We start from the raw sequence: 23,064 nt of genomic DNA, 5'->3' as shown, positions 1-23,064 counted from the left end.
CATTAGGGTGTGTCGATTTTTAAGGTAAAATTAACTTTTTATAATTTCAAAAAAAGAGTAGTGAAAAAATATAACTTCGCCATTTTTTAAGAAAAGTGATATTTTCAAAAATGAAATCATTTTATTGCTTGCTTGGTAAATTTTGATTCTTAATTCACTTATTTTGGTTATTACCAATAATTCGCAAGTTTTCATTTTTTTCTTTAGAAAGTAATTAATATGTCATAAACACGGACCAAAAGGAAAGCTCATTTCGACATAAAAATGTCAAAAAGAACAAGGAATGCATTATCTATTAAAATGAGTAATCTTGTAGGAAGTGGAAAAGAACTTTATACATCTGAGCTTCCAACAGCTAGAGATATGCTAAGATATGGTATATTTTTAAGAGAAAATAATGATAAAAATGTTAGGAACTATACTGTAGATCATCTAGTTACTGATATGTTACCCGCTTTACTTGGCCTATGGTTGAAAGCAAATGCACTTTTTACATATTCTGTTATTATTCATGAAAAAACAATTTTCAAAAAACTTAAGTGTTTATGGAAATCAGCTGTTGATTTTAGTATTGGACGTGGTAAAAAAGCTGAAAAAGAAAGATTTAGTTTAAAGTTAGACAATCTTGTGGACATCTTATTTTGCAAATGTAAACTAATCCTTTGTACAGAGTACAAATGTGATTCAGAATGTATGGAAAAAATTCATATAAAGTGTAAATGTAAGAGAGATGAAAAAATACCGATTTTAGAGCTTCAGTTCATCCACTATCAGAGGACTAAAATTGGCAGTTTTGGAACTTTCCATATTGGTGGGGCAGATAGGAAAGAATCCAAAAGAATTAAAATAAAACAACAAAAACAAAGAACAATGAAAACAAATAAAGAAGAAAAGGTAACTACTTAAGTAGAAAGCTTGAACAACTACATCACATACTCAAACATATGTATGTGCATTTATATATTATATTATATATATATATATATATATATATATATATATATATATATATATATATATATATATATATATATCACTTATTTTAAAGCCAGATGAAACATTCAATCAAATAGAAAAAACCGATTGCATGCACAAGAGTGAATCCTTATCTCTTTTATTGCCACATATTGAGCAAGTAAGTTTAAAACTCTTAGTTGTATACAATATTAGTTTAAATACAGATTAAAAATATAAACAATTTATTTAATTTTTCAGGATTATGAGTATAGTGAAAATGTTCAAGCAATTTATATAAACAGCTGCTCTTCATCATTTAAAGATGGCAGTGGTCAGAAAACAATCCAAAGTGATAATCATCCTCAATGTAAATTTTCTCTGAATCAAACATGTTCAGTTTATAATACCATGAGTATTGAAAATATTGCTCTGGCCAATATGAGACACCAAACAAGTTTAAGAGAAACTGCTGAAATAGCTACAGCAACTTTGATAGATGCAAAGATTATAAGCAAGAGTGATTGCAATCTTATTATAGATCATAATAAGGTAAAAAGGGCTCAGGAAAAATTGGCAAAAGAATTAAACCAGTTTGAGGTAGACCTAGAAAAAAAACCTGTGTCATGTCTTTTTTTTTGACGGGAGAGTAGATGCCACAAAAATGCCTATCAAGTAAGCAATGCTTGAAATTAGACCAGTTTGTCACAGTAGATGGCTAACAACAGCACTTCGATTTTGCAGAATTTGGGTGTCTAATCATGGCCTTACTGGTACAAATCTAGATAATTTAAAAATAATTGTGAATTTTATTGTTAGTGTTTATATACCTAACTGGTTTAATATAAAAGTTCATTCAAGTTGGGTTGAGGGACCTAGACATGTCTTGTATCAACTAGAATTACTTAGAACTCAGAGTAACAATGTTTTAGATATCGTTATGCCAATAATTAGACGATCAGCGTGGTATGCACATTCTGAAGCAATTTTACAATCCATGCATTGCAGCAAAAATGCAGAAGAAAGAAAAGAAGCTGTAAACAGAATTCTTACTATACGAGGAATAGGAGATGAGGTAACTCAAGTTGGAGATGGTAGTCTCAGAATAAGAAGAACACCAGAAATAAACCCTAATGCTAAACAGCTATCAGACCTTATAACATGGAATTTAAGTGTTACTGAGCCTCCACTTACCTGCCCTCTTACATCTGCCACAATCAAAGAGTTTTTAAACTATCCTATGGAAGTTCCTCACTGAAATTCTCATACGCAGTCAGTTGAAAGATATGTCAAATTGGTAACTGAAGCTGCAAGCCATGTTTACATACATGAGCGAAGAGAATCATATATACGTGCTCAGCTTGTAGGTAGACATTTAATGTCACGAAATAGAAGCAAAAAAGATATGGCAACCCTCATAAAAACTGTAGGGAAGTAGATAAAGACTTTCAAAAATGTTTAAATAGCTAAAAACTTCGACCTTTATTGCAATAGATAATTTTTCATTTTTTACTCTTTTCCTACGCCTATGCATGGTGTACGTCATACACCATGCGAATTGATAAAAAAAGTTATCAGCGTTATTCCATAAACAAATTTAAATATAATGACTAACGTCTAAAACGACCAAAAATATGAAATATTGAAATCAAAATTTACTGAGCTAGCACTTATTAGAATTTGGTTTTGAAAGTTTCCCTGTAGTTAACTAATCGTAAACTTACATTTTCTCACTACTCTTTTTTAATATTTGAAAAAAAAAAAATCGACACACCCTAATATACATACATAAATATATATACATACATAAATATATATAAATTTATATATATACATATATATATAAATACATATATATATACATATATATATATATATACATATATATAAATACATATATATATACATATATATAAATACATATATATATATATATATATATATATATATATATATATATATATATATATATATATATATATATATATATATATATATATATATATATATATATATATATATATATATATATATATACACACACACACAGTAGAATCCCGTTAACTCGGACCCTGGATAAGTTGGACTTTTATGACTCCCTATGAACTTTCTCTATCGACTTACTATAAAATCACATGCTTAAGTCGTATACTGGTTCATTCAAGTCGGACCATTCATTAACTCGTACTTTTTTTTGGGCTTCCTTCGGCAAAAAACTTCGCTTAACTAGGACTTTTATTTTGAATTGCATATAAGTGCATATAATACCAAAACATTCAATACTTCAATAAAAGTTCCAAACTTTGAATGCTGGAAAAAAAAAATCTTTGCGTCAAATATAATTAAGCATAATTAAACATTTTCACTGATATTTTTGATTCTGATAAACTTCCATTTAGTTCTATTTATAAATTACTATTATATTAAAATTCAAAAACATCATATAATTAATTGGGACATTCGTTAAGTTAGAGAAAATATATATACCCCATTCAGAGTCCGAGTTAATGGGGTTCTACTGTATATGCAAGCCTTGTTAAGAAGCGTTACGCAGCTGACATTTTGCCTGCGAAAAGGCGATTTGCCAACTCATTCAGCAGTTTTGTGTTATGCAAAAACTTTTATCTTTAAGTATATTTAAACTATCTTTTGATATCGTTTACATGACGTTTATTCAGAAGAAATAAAGTTGTAAGTAAAAACATTAAACTGCAATTGTAAACTAATTGATTTTTTGTTAAAGAAACAGTCTGTTTAATAATTTTTTTGTTGTTGTTAAAAATTAGTTAAAGAAAATAAAGTGTTTTAAGTTTTATCTTAAGGAATTAAATATGTAAATTCCTTTTAAATATAAAAATTATTTTTTGTCATAATAGTTTTAAAAATGCACGATTTATTTTGATGTAAATACTTTATTAATAAGATATTTTATTTATTGTTAATTCAATAACGTAAAGTTTTACTGATGTTCGTCTCATTATTAAAAATAAATTATGATCACAAATATGTTATCGGTAACTGATAAATAATAAAAACTCTTTATTGTTTAAAAACATTAAAAAGATAAATAAATAAGAAAAAATTTAATAACAGTTAATAAAATAACCAAAAACCAACTGTAAAATTATAAGAAAGTAAACAAATATTGTTATGTTTTATGAAAAAAATATTTTTTTCAAAAAAAATTTAGTTCATATTTGAAAAAAATAATAAAAATGATTTTTCGAATAGGAACTTAGATTTTATTTGTAACTTTTGTTATAGTGAGAAAAAAAAATCTGTATAATTTTTAACGCGTTAATAAAATAACTTTAATTATAATGCGGTTCTTGTTACGCATTATAAGTAAAGTTATTTTTTTAACACATTAGTGTTAACTTTTAACTTGTTACGCATTATAATTAAAGTTATTTTATTAACATTACGCTAGTGACGCAAATATAACTTCTAACAATACAAAATATATTTGCTGAGTTGAGTAACTTTGAAATACGTCACGTGTTTTCGTTACACAGCGAAATCTCGTAACAAGGCCTGATATGCATATATTTGGTTTCTATATTTTTATAAACCAAATAAACAATATGAAGATTGCTCAAATTTGTATCTCTGGATTTATCATCTTGAATCCTACAGCCTTGTAATGTAGTCAAATTCACAATTTGTTAATTGATTGATGTGGGTTGATTGCTCTATGTTTAATTTTTTTTATAAATATTCTATTTTAGATAAGGATACCAAACTTATAAAATCCACTCAAGATTTGAATTTACAAACACTGTGCATAATTTTTTAACCATATATATATCTAAGTACTTAAAAGTTGATCAAATTAAACCCAGCATTAAATTTGCTTTACAAACTGTTTTAATAATATGTAATTATCATTTTAGTTTTGATTGAATTATAACACCAAGATCCCATTTAGGATTTATACTATCAAAATCTTTTTTTTTTCATCAGAACTACATATTAAATAAGGAGTTCGAGGATTTTGTTTGTCGATATGCATAACCTAGCTTTTAGTATAATTGAACTTTTTCAACCAGATTGATGATCATTCTATTACATTCATTTGCATAAAACTTTATAGAGTTTTAGATATTATTAGGAAGGTTGTTGATAAAGATTATAAATAAAAGTGGCTGGTAACCAGTTTGTCTATAAAAAATATCTACAATAATTTTTTAACAAACAAACTTTATAGCTTTTTAATAAACAACAATTAATAAAGTTTTAAAAGATGCAATTAAGAGAAAAAGAATTAATTATGAAACAATTAATTAAAGAGAAAAGAAGTCTGTATAATGACTCCTGTATCATTAAAATGTAATAATTATTTTGTTAAAGCGTGTACATGAAATAAATGTGAAAGAATAAGCACCCAATTTTTTTTCAGTGGTTGTATTAAAATCTTTTTAATTGTTTTGTATTTTGTTTACAATGTGTTGTGGTTTCAAAAAAGTATGTTAGTTTTTGGATTTAACTTGAATTTATTTTTAAAAATGACAAAAGAAGAAGATGTAAGAGAAAAAATTATGCACAAATATTTACAAAATACTAATAGTAGCTACAATTCAAAAGCAAAATCGTTGCAAACACATCCATACACCATTAGTCAAGTTATTCAACATTTTTCTCAAACAAAATCGATCAAACGTTTCTCAAACAAAATCTATCAAATGTTTCTCAAACAAAATCAATCAAACATAATCGATCAAACGTTTTTCTCAAACAAAGTCTCTTAAACGATCAAATCTGGTGGTGGAAGTAAGGAAACTCGCAAAAATATATAGATTTTCTCATAGTTTTGTTGCAAAAGTTAGAAACAAACATGGTTTTAATTCTTTCAAAGCACAAAAAGTGCCTAACCGTTCTGAAACTCAACAAAAAAGTGCAAGAACCTGCGGCAAAAAGTTGTATGACATTTTTATTCCTAAAAATTTTTGTATTATTAAAGATGATGAAATTTATATCAAGTAGATCATCAACAAATGGTGCTGTTTATTATATTGCCAAATATGAAGGAAAAGCAGAAAAGAAATTTAAATACACAAAACATGACAAGTTCGCTGAAAAAGCTTTGATTTGGCAAGCTATTTGCAGTTGTGGCAAAAAATCAGCACCTTATATACAAAAACGCCTTTTACCTCACACAATAACCACAGGTTGTTATTGTGTGAATTAAATCACACAATAACAACCTGTGTTCTGACCTGATTTAGCTTCAATTCATTATTATAAACTAGCTATGGAATGGTATAAAAAGAATAATGTGAAATTTGTGCCTAAAACAGAAAATCCTCCAAACTGCCCAGAATTGAGAGTTATTGAAAAGTACTGGGATATTATTAAAAGAAAAATAAAAAAAACAAAAAAGCATTGCAGAAACATTAAAGATATTAAAATATCATTTAAAAAAGCATCAAATAGTTTTGATTCTTATTCTGTGCGCAAGCTTATGGGTACCACTAAAGCAAAAGCTCGAAATTTTATTAGATTCCCACAGGAATAATTAATTTCTTTTTTTAATATTTGATCTTCTTATATTATTGTATTAAAATTATTACTTGGTTCGAAATAAAAATTGAGGAGTACTTTTTTAATTTTTTGATGATTGATTTTCTTACCAGAACTCGTGTTGAATTTAATTATCAATAAATTTTCTTATTTATTTTTATTATTATTATTACATTTTATAAAAATATTTATACCATCAACTTTATTCATGTGATTTTCAATTGTTGCAACACAAGATGAACAACTCATACCATTAATGCTTATAATAACCTTCTTTACCAGCTCTTTTTTGCTGGGTAAAGAAGATATATTTGAATACATTTCTGTTAAGTACCTTAAGAGAAAAAAAAAACATTAGTTTTTATTAGTAAAATTCCACTTTATGATAACTATAATAAATTTAAGGAATCAATTAAAAGAGTTGAATCATATAGTCAAAGAATTTTTTATGATAAACAATCAAGAAAATATAAAACAACTCAAAAAAAGACAAGATTCACTCGGAAGCAAATTACAATCCCATTTTACATGCTTAAGTAGGTTGGGTCTAGTAACAAGATCAATATAGTCAAATTGGCAAAGCTTAAGTTTTGTAAACTACTTTTACACAGCGTTAACATCTTAAAATAATATTTCCCCTCTACTGTGTTAATCACTTAAGATATGTAAAAAGTATAAAACTTAATATATTTTTAACTCAAATTCTATAAATCTATATATTTTAATAATCTTGAATTTTGAAATTGTAAAAACCATGTGTGATTGCAATTATTAGAGATATGCTAATAATGCATTGTTGTTAAAATAAATAGTAAGTTAAAAAGTGTACAGAGCATGTGTACAGTGTGTAATGATGTATGGCAGTGAGACCCAACCCAATAATTCTCCTTTTAAAATTTTATTTAGTGAGACAACCATATACAAGAGATAAAATGAAGTAATTAGAAAAAAAAATAGACAAAGATAATTAAAAATACTTCCAAAAACAAATGTGAAAAATTATATTTTAAATTATATTTTAAAAAAGCTTTTTTTGAATTTTAGTTCACAGGTCAATTTTTTTTATAATTAATTTATTTCAATTTTATGTTATATACTGGTACTTTTCATTAAAAAAAAATTTACAAATAAAAAAATTTTATCAATATATTTTAACAAGTAATTGATGTTTTGTACTTATTTATAAAGAATAAAACTTTTGTTCAATTTTCTGCCAAAATGTTTTTAGTAAGTAAAGATACAAGCATTTTTTAATTCTTTTAACTTGTACTTTTTATTTATTTATTTTTTTCTTTAATCTAATTTTAAATAAAATTTTATTTTTAGATTAGTTTAACTCAATTTAATTATTCTATTTGGTAGAAAAATTAACAGCTAATTTTTTATTTTTAATTATATTTACAAAATACAATAATATATCATAAAGTTAGGGTTTGAAATATGGCATCTAAAATGAGTAAGTATAGATTATGTTAGCTTTGGTTTTCTTACTGTTGTGATTAATGCCAAAGAAAAAACTACTATTCTTATCGTTTTACTTTTATGTTAATTCACCTCCCCAAGGCCACAAAGGCCACTATAGTCGAGGCTATTAAAATATTTGCAACAAAACTCTCTGAAATGATAGTTTGCAACCAAAAAAATTAAAAACACACCTTCAGAATATTAATTCAATGCATGTTACAGACTTTTTAATTTAAATTTGGAAAACATGGAATGATTTTTTTTTTTAACTACTAATATTATAATTTTTTAAACTAACAACTGTTAATGTGGAATGACATTTATATTCTGTTCTATTGCAGAATGGTGGAACAACATTTATATTTTTTTTTTTAAAAAGTTAAATGGGAGAACTGAAAAAAAAAAAAACATTTGGGAACCACTGACTTAGAATATCGGTATACTGAATAATTATTTATATTAGCTCAGTCGAACTTGTAATAAAATATAATCCTCAAATAAATTTAGGAACATTAAATCAGTACCAAGTTCAGGTCTGAGTATACTTTATAAAAATCAGCTTTAGTCAAATATAATTAAATAAAACAAGTTTTTAAATAGATCAGAACCGTTTAAAACAAACTTTTTGATCAATTTTTACACTTAAAATACATATAAAATTTATAAAAGGCAACAAGAGTAAAAAAAAAAATTATTGAAAATTCATAATAGTCTACAAAATACAAGTTAGTTTATGAAATCAATTTTGAAAACATTTTTTTAAATTTTTAAATATTTTTCCATGCCCAGGGACAATATAATCACATTGTTCAAGTATAGATTTCCGGTGCTTTTCCTGTACAACAGCGTCAAAACTAACATTTTCCCATAAGTTTTCATCATTTTCATTTTCAAACAAATCTCCACAAATTGCTACTACCCCATCATCATAGTTTGTAACACCAGATACAATTACAGATACATCTGCAGATGTATGACCTGGTGTCGGAACAACTTTAACAAAATCATTTATAATGTAGGGTTTCCCAGAATTAAAATCATGCAACAAATACTCATCCATTGAGTTTATATCAAAACCAACAATTTGAATAGCATTTAAAAACAAATTTAAATTTCCAATGTGATCTGAATGCCCATGAGTGCCAACAACATATGAAATTTCATTAGGTGATAAATTTTCTTCATTTAACCTTTTTAGAAGATGATCTTTTTGCCATACACCACCTGTATCAACAAGTATATTTGTGTTACCTTTAATTAGTGTTGATGTTCCAGATGCATGATACTTTTCATTTTTATCAATATAACCATATCCGTCGAACAAAATAATAACTTCATATTTATTTGACATAGTTGGCTATAAATTAAAAAACTAATGATCAAGAGGAAACCTTTAATAAAATAAAATTCTATATATAATTTGTCGATTATCACCGAATAATATCAACAAAGCAACATTGGTCCGACGTAGGACGTTGGGATCCGTTTAACAAGACGGACGGGTGCCTAGAATACCCCCATTTCTAAAGCTCCCACTACTCAGAAACTTTCAACCCTGAAAGTACTTACCTGGAAACTTTCCGTCCAAATTAATTCACAAAATGTAATCTACGGCCGATATTAAAACAGTTACACTAAGTAGTGTAATTTTATCAGTTGCTATCAGAGCCGTGGATAGGCTACTTCGCACACCCCTATCGGGAGGAGGAGGGGGTGGTAAATTTAGTGACCTCTATGCAAATTTAAAGAGCTTTTTTTGGTTTTTTAATATTACCTTGTGGAAAATTTTTTAGATTTTAATACCCTAGTAAAATTTTATACATCATCATTATTAAAATAAAATCTTTATCATTATGTGACCACAACTATCGCTTTACAAAAATTATACATATATATATATATATATATATATATATATATATATATATATATATATATATACATATATATATATATATATATATATACATATATATATATATACATATATATATATATATACATATATATATATATATATATATATATATATATATATATATATATATATATATATAAAATAAAAGATGCAAAAACGCTATTCCAACCGCATTGTTACAAAGTATTATCTAAAAGAAAATCAAGTATAAAATCTTCATCATTATTTGATCACAACTATCGCTTTGCAAAAATGGCTGTTTGTTGCAATGTATGATAATGACTATGTAATAGAAAACCAAACTTGTAATGCTAACCTTACTTCTAAAAAATTAACTAGATTCTGAAAAAGTTACCACTACAAAATGTAACATTAATTGTGAAATTGAATAAAAAATTTATACTATTTATAATTTAATCAATAATTTATGCTAAAAAGTATAAATAACTATATAATACTTCAAAAAACAAAAACTCTATTGCTACAAAATCTACAAAAGAAAATACTATTACTTAAATGAGTATAAATTTGACAATATGTCTAACAACATTTATTTGTGATGGTATTCAATCACTACATACAAGAAAATCCAACAAAATTAAATGTTAACACGCGGAACATTTACCCACTGATAAGTTATAAAAATATTAGGCGAAAGAGAAACATGACTAAGCATTAAAAAAAATAACTGGAAGTCAACTTTGGCCTTTGTTAAGCATATTCAGTAAAAAAAAGTTTAAATGCTATAGCAGAAAGAGAATTTAATGAAAGCGATTTTAAAAACGATTTTAAGCATATGAATGATTTAAAAACAATTTTAAAATTTTCGGTCGTGGTTACCACTTTGAAAAAAAATGCACTGTTGTTTTATTAAAACCCAAAATTCTAAAATGCAACACCGTGTCCCAGTTGGCATGCGTCGTCCGATGGACATCCGTGATTCGTTCAACGAACGAAAAAGTAAGAGTTTCGTATATTTTGTTTGTTTATGAAAGTTTACTGTAATCATATAATTTTATTCTATATTTCCTAGCCTTAGTCAGCAAATATATGTTGTTTAGGTTTTATTTCATAGAAAATCCGTTGTTACTTGCACTTTACCAGTTACTAGAGTTGCAATTAGATTGTATAATTCATAAAAACTCACCTTATAAGTCATTAGAAAACTGCACATCTACATTTTCTTTTCAGATGTTTATGATTCCAATTCTGTATATGAATACAATGGAGCAGCTCCTGGTGTGGAAGGTAGACCTATACACCTGATAGTGGAGAAGCAGAGGCAGATGTTAGATCAAAAAGAAGCCGGAAAAGACAAATAAAGTAGTGGAAACGTGAAAAAAGGAAGAGGAAACGCAATTTTCGGAAATCTTAAGACATATACCAGAAAAAATCTGCGTGGACATTTTAAAGGATATTTTTTTGTTATATATATTTTGAAAGTACATATATTAATATTTTTAAATTTCACTTAAGAAAGTTTGCTAAGTTTCGTGCGTTTAACACTCGACATAAACTTTTGCACAGTCTTCGGCTGGACTTTTTTGGTAGCTCTAATCCATTTATTTTTGAAGTGTTTAATGTTTTTGGCTTCTTTTACATTGAACCTTAGTTTTCGTTTGACAAGAGCCCAATATCTTTCAATCGGACTTAGTTCGGGACAATTTGGTGGATTGCAGATTTCTTTTTACGAAATCTACTTTATGTTCTCTAAGCCAGTTTAAAGTTGTCTCAGAGTAGTGACATGATGCTAAATCGGTCCAAAACAATGGTTTACTCGCGTGTGTTCTTAAAAACAGCAAAAGACGTTTTTTGAGGCATTCTTTAATGTATATTAATTGTTCCCGTGGTCACAAAACAAGAGCTTCTTTCACCACATTCACAAATTGCTTGCCAAACTAAGACTTTTTTCGCAAACTTTTGCATTCCAAAGCATTTATAATTGGAATTCAGTTTCTTGCAAATAGTTGCTGATTAATATTGGTGTCATGGAAGAGATCGAATATATGCAGCAAAATAAGTTTTATCGTCAATCATCAAACAAGATTTTTTGGCACATAATTTTTTATAGAGCGTTTTGAACAACGAATTCCGACATTTTCTTGCTTTTTTTTTTCAGGACGAGAAACTTTTTTTTTTTTATAAGATTTATAGCCACTATTTCTTTTCACTCATTGTATAGTGGAAGCACTTGTCTTAAATTTATTCACTAAAGTTCGAACAGAAAACTTCGGTTTTCCGTCTAAGGCATCTTTCACTTTTTTACCAAGTTCTCGTCTAACAAAGCATTTTTTTCTTCCACTTCCTGATTCCCTTTTGATTGTACCAGTGTCCTTAAATAGTTTTACAACGCTCTGCACTGTTCTCAAAGCAATCTGCAACTTTTTAGAAATTGTTTTGTTTGATACACCAGGATTTTGAACAAAAAATGCAAAACTTCTTGTCGCTTCTTATCTTGATTTGATGAAATTTCAATTAAAACTAATTGTTTTGATAACAGAGTTGTTTAAATTTTGAATAACACTAATACAATGACATTTTAAATACAATCAGCTATTTAAAATGATGCACGGTTTTCGTAAACACCACATCAGAACACGCGCAGATTTTTTCTGGTACATGTCTTACGTCACTAGGAAGAGAAAGATCATTGCAGAGAAAAAAAATTACAAATCTCAATTACAAATGCAAAAAAAAAATCGCTGTAACAAAATTACATAGCAAATATGCATGTATACAGTTGTATAATTGTCAACCAAAATGGAACTCATGTGAAACATATAGAATATAGAGCCCCAGCAGCCAAGTACAGGACAGAACCGGAACTGTAAAGTTGCCATGATATTAATATAACATGTCCAAAGTCCAGCAACAATGTAGAAACAATTGAGCAAAAGTTCATGCGACCGGTTAACATTTGCATTTTTGATTAGTGTAAGCTGTACCAAGAGCTCGGCTTGTTACAAAAGTAAAAAAGAAGGACATTTTGGACCTGCTGCCATACATCTCTACTGTACACGACAATTTTTTTCGGAGGCTTGTCACTAATGAGAATGCCAAGGATGTTATTCCAATTATTATTGTAACAAAATAAAAATGTTTTTCTGATTATTATTGCATTAAAACAGAGTTTTAAAAAAAAATTTGTTTTTGTTCTAAATAACACGTTAAACCCATTTACAGCACAAGCGTTGTTACAATTTTGAAGTGTTCCAAAACACACAAAAAATCAATATATGTTTTAATAACGGTATATTAGGTAGAGTTTTATTGAAAAAAATTGTCAAAATGTTTGCTACTGATTTTAAAATAACATTTGTAGCAAACCCTTTAATATCTCAAAACAATGTGACTTACACCACTTATGCTTTAATGGGCTCATTTATTTTTATTTATTTGATTTTCATGCTATATTTTGCTATACAATGTTTTTATATGCGAAGATATCGTTGCCTTAGCATAGAAACAGCTACAAATTATCATAAAGACTAATCTAAAGTAGCGTCCGTTATTGACCAACATTTTTGCGTAACGAAGTATTACTCAAGCACTGTGTTGGCGGTGACTGAATTTGAACTTGTATCGCAAAACAGTCCGGGTTTTAATAATTCGTTCGACGCGATAGCCAACAGAGCTATCCAGCCATACAATTAAAAGTGCATCTATATACAGAAATTAAAAATGCTGTTAAAAAAGCTATGTAAAAATAGCTTTAACTTCAAATTTTTATTTTAGGTTTCAAAGTTTCTGATAGTAATCGAAGAAGTAATAGAATTTTAAAGATATGCTAAGGATTCGTAAGCCGTATGGTTTATCATTGAAGATGTAATGATAAACCATACGGCTTATAATCTCATATTCGGAAGCCTAGATAGTTCCAAAATTATTGATTAAAATAAAAATCAGAATAGAATATTTAAATAGTAAGTGACCGGGGTTGATATTTGACCGGGGCCGGGACCAGGTTTGATAAAATATAGCCAGGATCGGGGCCAGGTTTAATAATAAACATTTATACAACCTAAATTATATTTTTTGAATTTAAAATTCATCTTATATTTTGCATATATTGCATATATAAACATCATTATGATCAACATGATCATCATAATCATCATTAATATCATCATGATCATCATGGTCAAGATCATCATGATCACCATCATCATCAACAGTATAAAAGAGGAAGGCTAAAAACCTGATGATCATCATCATCATCATGATCATGATGATGATGACGATGATAATCATCATCAGGCTTTAGCCTTTCTCTTTTATGCTGTTTCTCTAATAAAAACAATCTAAACAATTTTTAATCTAAGCAATTTTTTCTGTACTAAAGCTCATTCATACAATATTTAAGGCACTCTCTTCAAGCTTTCTTACTACCACTACCATTTTCTACTGAAGCTGCTACCTCTCTACATGCTGATACCTAAATTACTTTGATCTATTCTAACAAACGTTGTTCAATACAATGCTTTTTCTAATCTGTCTAAGATTTTGCCTCCTTTTCTTGTCTTGCTAGAGTCACACCACACATCCATCTGATTATCTTCTCTTTCGACAAATACTACACTATATAAATACTAAATTTTATATAACATTGAAAGGATATTGTATGCCAGCATCTAAATAAATAGCAAACATATATGCTTATATCCATAATATGTATGCATAAAGTGCATCTTGGAAGCTTTTATTCCTTATGGAATAAAAGTTTGGAAGCTTTTATTCATTCTCTTCAATTTTAAGTGAAGCCTCATTCTACTCCACATTTTTAACCAGAGCAGCTGCTTTATTAAACATTAATCTTTTTTTTTATTTTTTTTACAAGAACATTTCACTTGAGAACAAATATCCTTTTATTATTGCGAGTAGTAAATGTAAAAAAGTCTTGTCTGATGTTAAAATTTTGGTTAGTCTTCAACAATGTCATTAACTAAAGTAAGTCTAACATTTAATTTCTAATTCATGGGTCTGATCTTTTTACTTCTCACCAGATTAAAGCAGAGTTGTTTGCAAAGAAATCTTACTCTAATTTAACTCTTAAATATAATGGCCATACTCTTTCTGATAATTAAACAGATGAACCCATTGTTAAACATCGAAATTCTTCTGACTTTCAATGCTAAAGTTAATTCTCAATTAAACACTTCTGCAGTTAGAGCTTCAGACAAGATCTCCATCACAGTCTAAAAAAAAATGTTCTCTAGACCTCTCTTCAAATTTTGCTAAATTTTTAAAAAGTGCTAAATAAGTGATTACAATTTTTCAAAACTCCAGAAAATACTTTGACTTCTCTAACAATCCTACGATTATTCTTCACTTTGTAATTAGTTACTTTATATAAAGGTTTTGAAGTTATTAAATTATTTCTTTCTAACTGCAGTAGTAAAGTTATTCTTGAAGGCCTACCCTCTTCTTTATTTCAAGTAACTTTAAGGGTACCACAAGGTTCTATCTTTGCTTCTGTATTGTTTCTTATATACAATAACAATCTTCATGAAATCAAAAGTGGCTCTATTTGCTGGCAACTCAACTTTATACTCTTGTTTTGACAAAAAAATCTTCACTTTTTAATTGCTTAGAACAAGCAGCCAATTTTAAATCTGATCTCTCTTCTGTAACTGCCTAAGGCTTGCAGTGGCTTATGGATTCAATTTCTGGACTTGAAATGCACAATTTTTGTTAGACAACAAAACTCATTTATTTACTGCAAAAAAATATTGAAAAAATATTGTAAAGTTGCATTTCTTTCTTTTTTCTACAAATACAATCATGGTCAAACTAGCTATCATCTCTATAACGATAAACCAAAACTCATTCTTGCTTGGCTTTTTATTCAACAAGTTGCATCCTTGTACTGTATCTGTGCCTTCATGCTATAAAAACTTTTATTAATTCAGTTTTTTTCTTTGAACATCAAAAAAACCTCATGGCTCCTAGCCATCTTCATTTTTTATACAACTTACAACTTTTTAAGTCTTCAGTTATACGTTTCCTAATATTTTAACTTGTTTTCTATTTTAAAGCAACTCATAACTAAATAATGGTTGCTTGCAATCTTGTTGGAAGTAAATTAGACTTTAAAAATATATAAATGTATGCCAGTATTTAATAAATAATAAATGTAAGCATAAAATTATAATATATAAAGTAATATAAACTTTTTTCTAGCCCCGACTATCAACCCCTACTAAGTCTTATAGCTTTGCCGGGACTGGGTTTGCAAAAAGTCTCATTTTTAGCCGGGGTATTTCTACTTTGATGCTTAAGAGTGTGAAGTTCTTTCGCGTCCTTTTGATCTAAAGAGTGTTTCGCACTTTCATGTTTAAAGCACGTTTAAAGCATGCTTAAAACGTGCGTAGTTCTTTCTTGTTTAAAGCATCGATTGTAATAGTATCTTAAAACTTTCGATCAAATAATTCAAATAGAGTACTTTTTTTTAATGAGTTCTCATACTTCATAGAAAAACAATATGAAAGTAACATTACTAAACAGGGTAATGTAAGTCTTTTATAACCATGATTTAAAGCGATGCTGTTTAGATATCTTTAAATGTCGCTAGTATATTTACTAAAAATTTTCATTGCCTCCTAGAAACGGGCAAAATCAAAACTGACAAAAGAGATCATTTCACAATATTCTTATTTACAAATATTTAATCATTCTCTCTCAAAATGTACATTTTTAATACGACAGATCTATGAAAACTCATAAATTTTTAAGAATAATAGTGGTCTTGTTATTAATGTTTACAGAACTCCACAAGTTATAATGAGTTTTATGTTTCATTTGATTTATGCTATATACTATATACTGTTTCCTGATTTTTAATCGCATATATACTTTGTCCAATTACTGCATGATCCGTTGATTTTTTAACCCAAATTTTTGATGCTGTAATTGGTTAAATATATATATATATATATATATATATATATATATATATATATATATATATATATATATATATATATATATATATATATATATATATATATATATATATATATATGTATATATATATATATATATATATATATATATATATATATATATATATATATATATATATATATATATATATATACACTATAAATATACTTTTCATTTATATTCACTATAAATACACTTTTCATATACATACATATACAATAAAATAAATAGCTGGGGCAAGAAGAAGACATAATGTCTTATCACAGAGCACCATTTTTATAAAATTGTAATTTGCAAATATTTTATTGTAAAGACGTAAATAAATAAACTAGAAGATAATATATCGTATTGTTTTACATAAGTTTAAGTACATAAAGTAGGAAATAATAATTGCTAAACTGCTTACAGTTTCTACAGTAGCAAAAAAAAATATTACACACACATACCATTCTGAGAGAGAGGTAATATCATTAATAAACTTTGTTATTTGGACTTTGATAATAAATTTTTTTTAATTCATCTTAATTTTTATATTTGGGTTTAATTTCATTTAAAAGAAACATTTAAAACCAAGCATAGTGTAATCATCAATAAGAAGTATTGTTTAGATTACTTTTAAAATAGATCAAGAGAGGTTATCTTATATATAATACGTTCTAACAATATTAATAAACATGGCAAGATGTTTCAAATGTTATACACTGACAGTTCATTAACATTCATGGCTAATTTACTTTATGATTGCCACCATATTTATTATTGTTTTAAACTATTAAAAATATCTAGCACCTCACTTAAGTTATACACTAATTTCCTTCATAGAAGTTTTGATTAATTTGTTTTTTTCAAATCCATCAGCCAACTATGAAACTATATCAAGAAAAATTTTGCTGAGATTCATAACTACCACGTTTTTTATTTTCATCATTTTTATAACTATTGAAAGATATTCTGGCATATTACTATTTCCCTATTTATATTCACCAGTTATTTATTTAACCACGTTTTACGTGTTTTTCTGAGTATTTTTATTGATGTTTTGAAACTTCATTGCATCTTAAAGTTTTTAATACTGTTCCTTTGCTTAAATTTAAATAATGTTTCTTTGCTTTAAATAAGTTTTTTTAATTTTTGTGGTTTTAATTAAATAATTGTATTTTATTTTTATATGTAGTTTTACATTTTTATATGTAGTTTAAATTTTGTATTTCATTTTTATATGTTTTATATTTAAAATATTTTTCATAAAGTATTTTTCATATGATTTCTCTGATGATTTGATTAAACCTTAGGTATCCAAGGGTTTATATGTGAGTTAGAATTTATAACTTTTTTTTTTTTACATTTACATTTATTGTAGCTAAAATTTTATTTGTCATACTTTTAACAAATTATATTTGTCAAAGTTTAGTTCTAGTTTTTTTTAATCAAACAATAATATTCAAGTTTTTAATAAAAAAATCTTCGTAAATAAATTAGTAGTTTACAAGTAAATTTTAATTAAAGTAAAAAAAAAAAACTATTTTGTTCCGAGAACCTAGTAATACTGATAGTTTCTTTAAAACTCCATAATGAATTAAAAAGTTGTTAAGGTAATTGCCCAAGAAAACAAATCATTTTTTTTTTTCAAAAAAAATAAATTTTGGTATATAAGTATATATATACCAAAAGCAGAATTATATCTTTTTTAAAATGATATATGGATCATATATATTCGATTCAATAAAAATCTTCTATTTTTCATAATTATATAGTTGTATATGAAAATTATCTATTGCGCAAAAAATCTATTGCACGAGATCGCCAACGTGTTGCAAGAATAGAAAAGTGACCCAGTCTAATCATTATAAAAATAAAACTACAAACAATCAAAATAGGCTATATGGATAAAAAGAATGAGAATGAAAAATGTGAACCTTATGGTGCAGGTGGTTTTTAACATACCTTATGGAAGTTTTTATATTATTTTAGATAAAATCTTGATTTTTTCATGTTTATCATTAACTAATTTTAAAGATTTTAAACATAGTAACTCAATACATCATAGTCTTTTTCTTTTTTTGAGTTTCAAAATTTTTCAATTTTTAGCATTTATACAAATAGTGGTTTATCTTAAACACGTTTTATACTAAAAGAGGCATAACTTTTGACTAAATGAGTCAATAAAAAATGGTATGATAAATGGATTTTATTATCATCTTGAAGCTATGTTGAAAATTTAATGTAGTTGCTGTTGCTATCTGCAGATATTGTGTTTTAAAATTTTGTATGTTTTTGTCAATAGAATAAAATTGAGTAATCAACGCAAAAAAATAATTTAGTGCCTTTAAAATATTTTTTTAGTCGAGGTCATAGATGTAGACCAAAATTTTGTTATTTAAATTCACAAGGCCAAAAAAAAATTGTTTCAAGCGTAACCCTCTTAAAACTAAATCAACCGTTTTTCTTGCAGCGGTCTTAAATGAAAATGGGTCAAAGTTTGGGTTGGTTTTAAATAAAAATATATTAAAACTTTTGGTTATTTTTTAAAATTCGGTCGGCCAACTTTAGGCCTATTTCTAAAAAATTTGTTGAGCTTATAACAATCACTTTTTTATTTTTTATCATTATCATTATTAAAGAATTCAAAGCTCGGGTTGTTTTTTGAAATTTGATCAGCATATATTAACTTTATATTAAGAAAGAATTCACTTGTTTGTATATATAAACGTGCATATTACTATTGCACGTTTATATTGACCAGTTGAATGGAACTTTCATATTAAATTTACTGAAAACAAAATCTCAAAAAAGATTTCTATTCTACATGATGGCGATTGTGTAAACGAGTTTCGGTGGCAAAATATTTTAAATCTTTGACTTGCTAAAGTTGTTTATTATATATGTCACGTCATACGTGTATATGTCATTATATAGGCCATTCCTGTCTAAGCCTAATGAAACATTGAAAAGATTAAAAAAAAGTCTGTTATAACATAGTTTATCTAGCACATATTAGTGATGCGTGATAAACTCATTAAACGCACGTTTGTTAAAAAAAAAAATCAACAATTTTCAGGAAATTGAAGGAAGATTTAATGATTACCGATTCTGAAACTGCGGTAATCCAAGTTGACTGGACTGAAAATGTTAAGTTTTCAATCAAAACAAACTGCAAGCTGCTCATTTTGGTCAAAACCAAATTTCAATGACTGCGATATGGGACGTTGAGTTTAAAACATTTGCTATAGTTTCTGATTCCACTGATTATCAAAGTTTTTAGTTATACTCTACATCTACAAAATCCTTCACCTTCCTAATCAAAGAAGTATTCAGCAACAATGGTACTTCTCAATTATAAATAAAAAAAGATATTATGGCTGTAATGGTTGTTTTTAAAAATACTATTAATACAGTTGTAGTATACTTGAATTGAGGGGAAAATGTTGTTTTAAGAACTGTTTTACCATATTCTGTATTTCATTATACCTATAAATTTTCTACGTATACTATTAGTGAATGTTATTTATTGTATACTATTAGTGAATGTTATTTCATTATAGTGTAGCAATCGTAATTTTACGTCTACCCTCACAACATCAACTTTAGTTTGGAAGAGCGGTAGGGTGTACGAGCTAACAAAGCTTTTAAGAAAATTCAAGTTTTTTTTAATAGCATCCACTTTACTTTAAAATCATTTTATTTGAATATATACGAGCTTTATTTGAATATATACGCAAATTTTACTCGGAATTGTCAGCAAATGTAATTGTCTATAACTTAATTTGTTTAAAAATTAAAACTTTTCGTTAATTAAAAAATGCTTTATAGTAATAAACTATTATTACATTATTACTGTTTTACTTAATAATAAATATCTTGTAATAATAAGTAGTGTTTAGTACTTCACGATGGGAATAGTCGGGGCAAGATAGCAAATGCAAGTAAGTCGGGGCAAAATAAATTTTTTTGTAACAACTCAAGAAAAAAAAGAAGTATTTAAGTATTTTAACGTGGTTTTATACGCATAACTTATGCGGCATTAATTTTTTTTTTTTTTTTTGACGATCGTTAAATATTACAACTACGATTATTGCAAGTTGATGTGCATAGAGATAATGCGACGTCTGTTGCGATGCGTGTTTATTTTACAACCGTTTAAATAAATTAGTTTGTAGTCTCTGGGGACAGAAAACGCATAGTAAACAATTTTGCCCAGGTGACCAGGATAACAAACTTAGGAATTTTACATTTTAATTTTTTATTAAAAAACTTTTTTTACCTGCAAACTGAAAACTCATGCAAGTAATGAGTCATAAGGATAAAACAAACATACTGATAAAATATTATTGTTAAATGATGATAATTTTGGCAAAACTAACAGCCATATAACAAAACGACTTTCAAAACGTTCGCCATCTTGCCCAGGTCTTTCCACAATAAAAAGGCAGTAATGATCAAAATGTAAAATTTTAAAACTTTTCTCAACCAAAACTTACCATTTTCTTTTGATGACAATTTATAAACAACAATTTCGCTCTTTTGTAGTTTTTGATTATTTAACTAAATTTTTTTCTGACTTTTTTCAGCAATACTTTCAACGTATGAAGTAGCGGAACCAACAACATCGAAACTATCTCATTTTTATATAATATTACTTTTTTGACCAAAATTTAAAAAAATATTCTCAAAAAACTGCGGTAAACAGCTTTTATGTACTGTTAAACTCATGTAAGTTGAATTATATGTAAAGAAATACGTCTAATCAGTTTATTACCGATTGGAAAATGATTCATTGAGAAGTTAATTGGATCAAGGAAAAAAAGGTAGTTTATCGAAGTAAATAACAAATTAATTTCAAAGATTTTCAAATATTTAAGGTTCATCATCAGCCAACAATTAAAAAAGATTTAAGCGGAAAATCTTTTTAATTGTTTTCAAAAGAATTTTAAATTTACGTAAAAAAACATTTTAAATATCAAAATTTTTATTGATCCAAGATAATTTAAAAAAATCACTATTTAGAAACAATGTTAGTTCAAGGTAAGGTTGTTCGCCGAAATACAAGACTTGCGAAATTTCGCATTTTTATCTACCATATTTCAAAATGCTATTACAGAATTTACATACAAGATAAGGTACTTTTTAAGAAAATGCTGTCAGCAGGTTATTAGTTTAAACAATCAAGATATTTCCGTAAAATATCGGGTCTGCAAGATAAAAAATCTTACTGAGGACTGTAAGCAATTCTTTAAAACTTTATTTTAAAGAATTGCTTACAGTCCACAGTAAGATTTTATTTTAAAATGTAATATACTTATCAAGATTTTATGTTATATGATTTAATATAGTATAATTGCGGTATATTATGGAATCCTAACTTTAGCTTTAATTTCCAAACCATTATAATCTTAAGTTCTTGAATTGTATTTTTGAGTGCAGACTTAGCTCGGTTCGGGAATTATTTTAACTATTGCAAAGACATTTAGACAATAGAATATTCCTCAAGGAAATAAAAGAAAAAATAATTATATTTTGTTTATTTTCAAATAGTAAGAGAAGAACCTTATAACTTTGAGTAAAAAAAACATTTGAAAAGAAAATAAATTTATTAGCTTAAACACTTCGTAAAAGTTCTAGCTCTTTTGATCTATATTCATATCCAAATTAAGGACGTTTTTAATTTTTATTTAAAACAATTTGAAGCAAATCAACTGATCAAAACCCCAAAGAAGTTCAAAAAGAGACTTTGTAAAAGTCTTAAATTTTGCATAAACAAAAAAAAAATCTCTAAGAAAGTTTTTTAAGATGCAGGCAGAAGAAGTTGTAGTAAACAAAAATAAGTTTATATTTATTTCTATTTATTTAAAACCTAAGTTATAGGATTGTCAAAGACTAAATCCTTTAATAATTTCGATTTAAGTTTTACTAATTACCTTAACTACGTTGAGTGAGGCAACCTCAGCAAACGAATTCAACTTTTTTCAGCAACTTGCATAAGATTACTACGTAAATATTTAGATAAAAGTTTAAATAAAATACATTCAAATTAAAATTAAACACCTATATTTTAAATAAAACGCACTTATATTTAATGAAATATACTTAAAATTAGGAATAAAAAGGACCGATGCCTAGGCATCAGTAGCATTACCCTTGATTTGCTACTGATGTTTAGGGATAAAAAACGAGATTGTTTGATGTATAATTCATGCAGCAAATATTTTTTATTTCTTTATATTTCATAAATTTCTTAGTATTAAAAATTTTATAATTATAAATAGTGC

General features: G+C 26.8%; 2 protein-coding genes across 3 annotated transcripts in view; both read right to left on the bottom strand.

The window, feature by feature from the left end:
- LOC100198087 (copper-transporting ATPase 2) overlaps window positions 1-21,565 on the bottom strand; it is a 71,670-nt gene extending 50,105 nt beyond the window's left edge. For both annotated transcript variants that reach the window (XM_065814034.1, XM_065814035.1), the window contains exons 1-2: window positions 21,277-21,565; window positions 6,669-6,808 (exon numbers count right to left, since the gene is read on the bottom strand). In XM_065814034.1, coding sequence (XP_065670106.1) covers window positions 6,669-6,795 — 127 coding nt within the window. In that variant the 5' untranslated portion in view covers window positions 6,796-6,808; window positions 21,277-21,565. The remainder of the gene's footprint in view (window positions 1-6,668; window positions 6,809-21,276) is intronic.
- On the bottom strand, window positions 8,618-9,337 carry LOC105848185 (metallo-beta-lactamase domain-containing protein 1). The gene has a single exon (XM_065814036.1). The coding sequence runs from the start codon at window positions 9,287-9,289 to the stop codon at window positions 8,678-8,680; it is 612 nt and encodes a 203-aa protein (XP_065670108.1). The 5' UTR covers window positions 9,290-9,337; the 3' UTR covers window positions 8,618-8,677.
- Window positions 21,566-23,064: the final 1,499 nt, after the last annotated feature.

Source organism: Hydra vulgaris, chromosome 12 (assembly GCF_038396675.1).
Source record: "Hydra vulgaris chromosome 12, alternate assembly HydraT2T_AEP".
Classification (NCBI taxonomy): domain Eukaryota; kingdom Metazoa; phylum Cnidaria; class Hydrozoa; order Anthoathecata; family Hydridae; genus Hydra; species Hydra vulgaris.
This window is presented reverse-complemented; position numbering and strand designations above follow the sequence as displayed.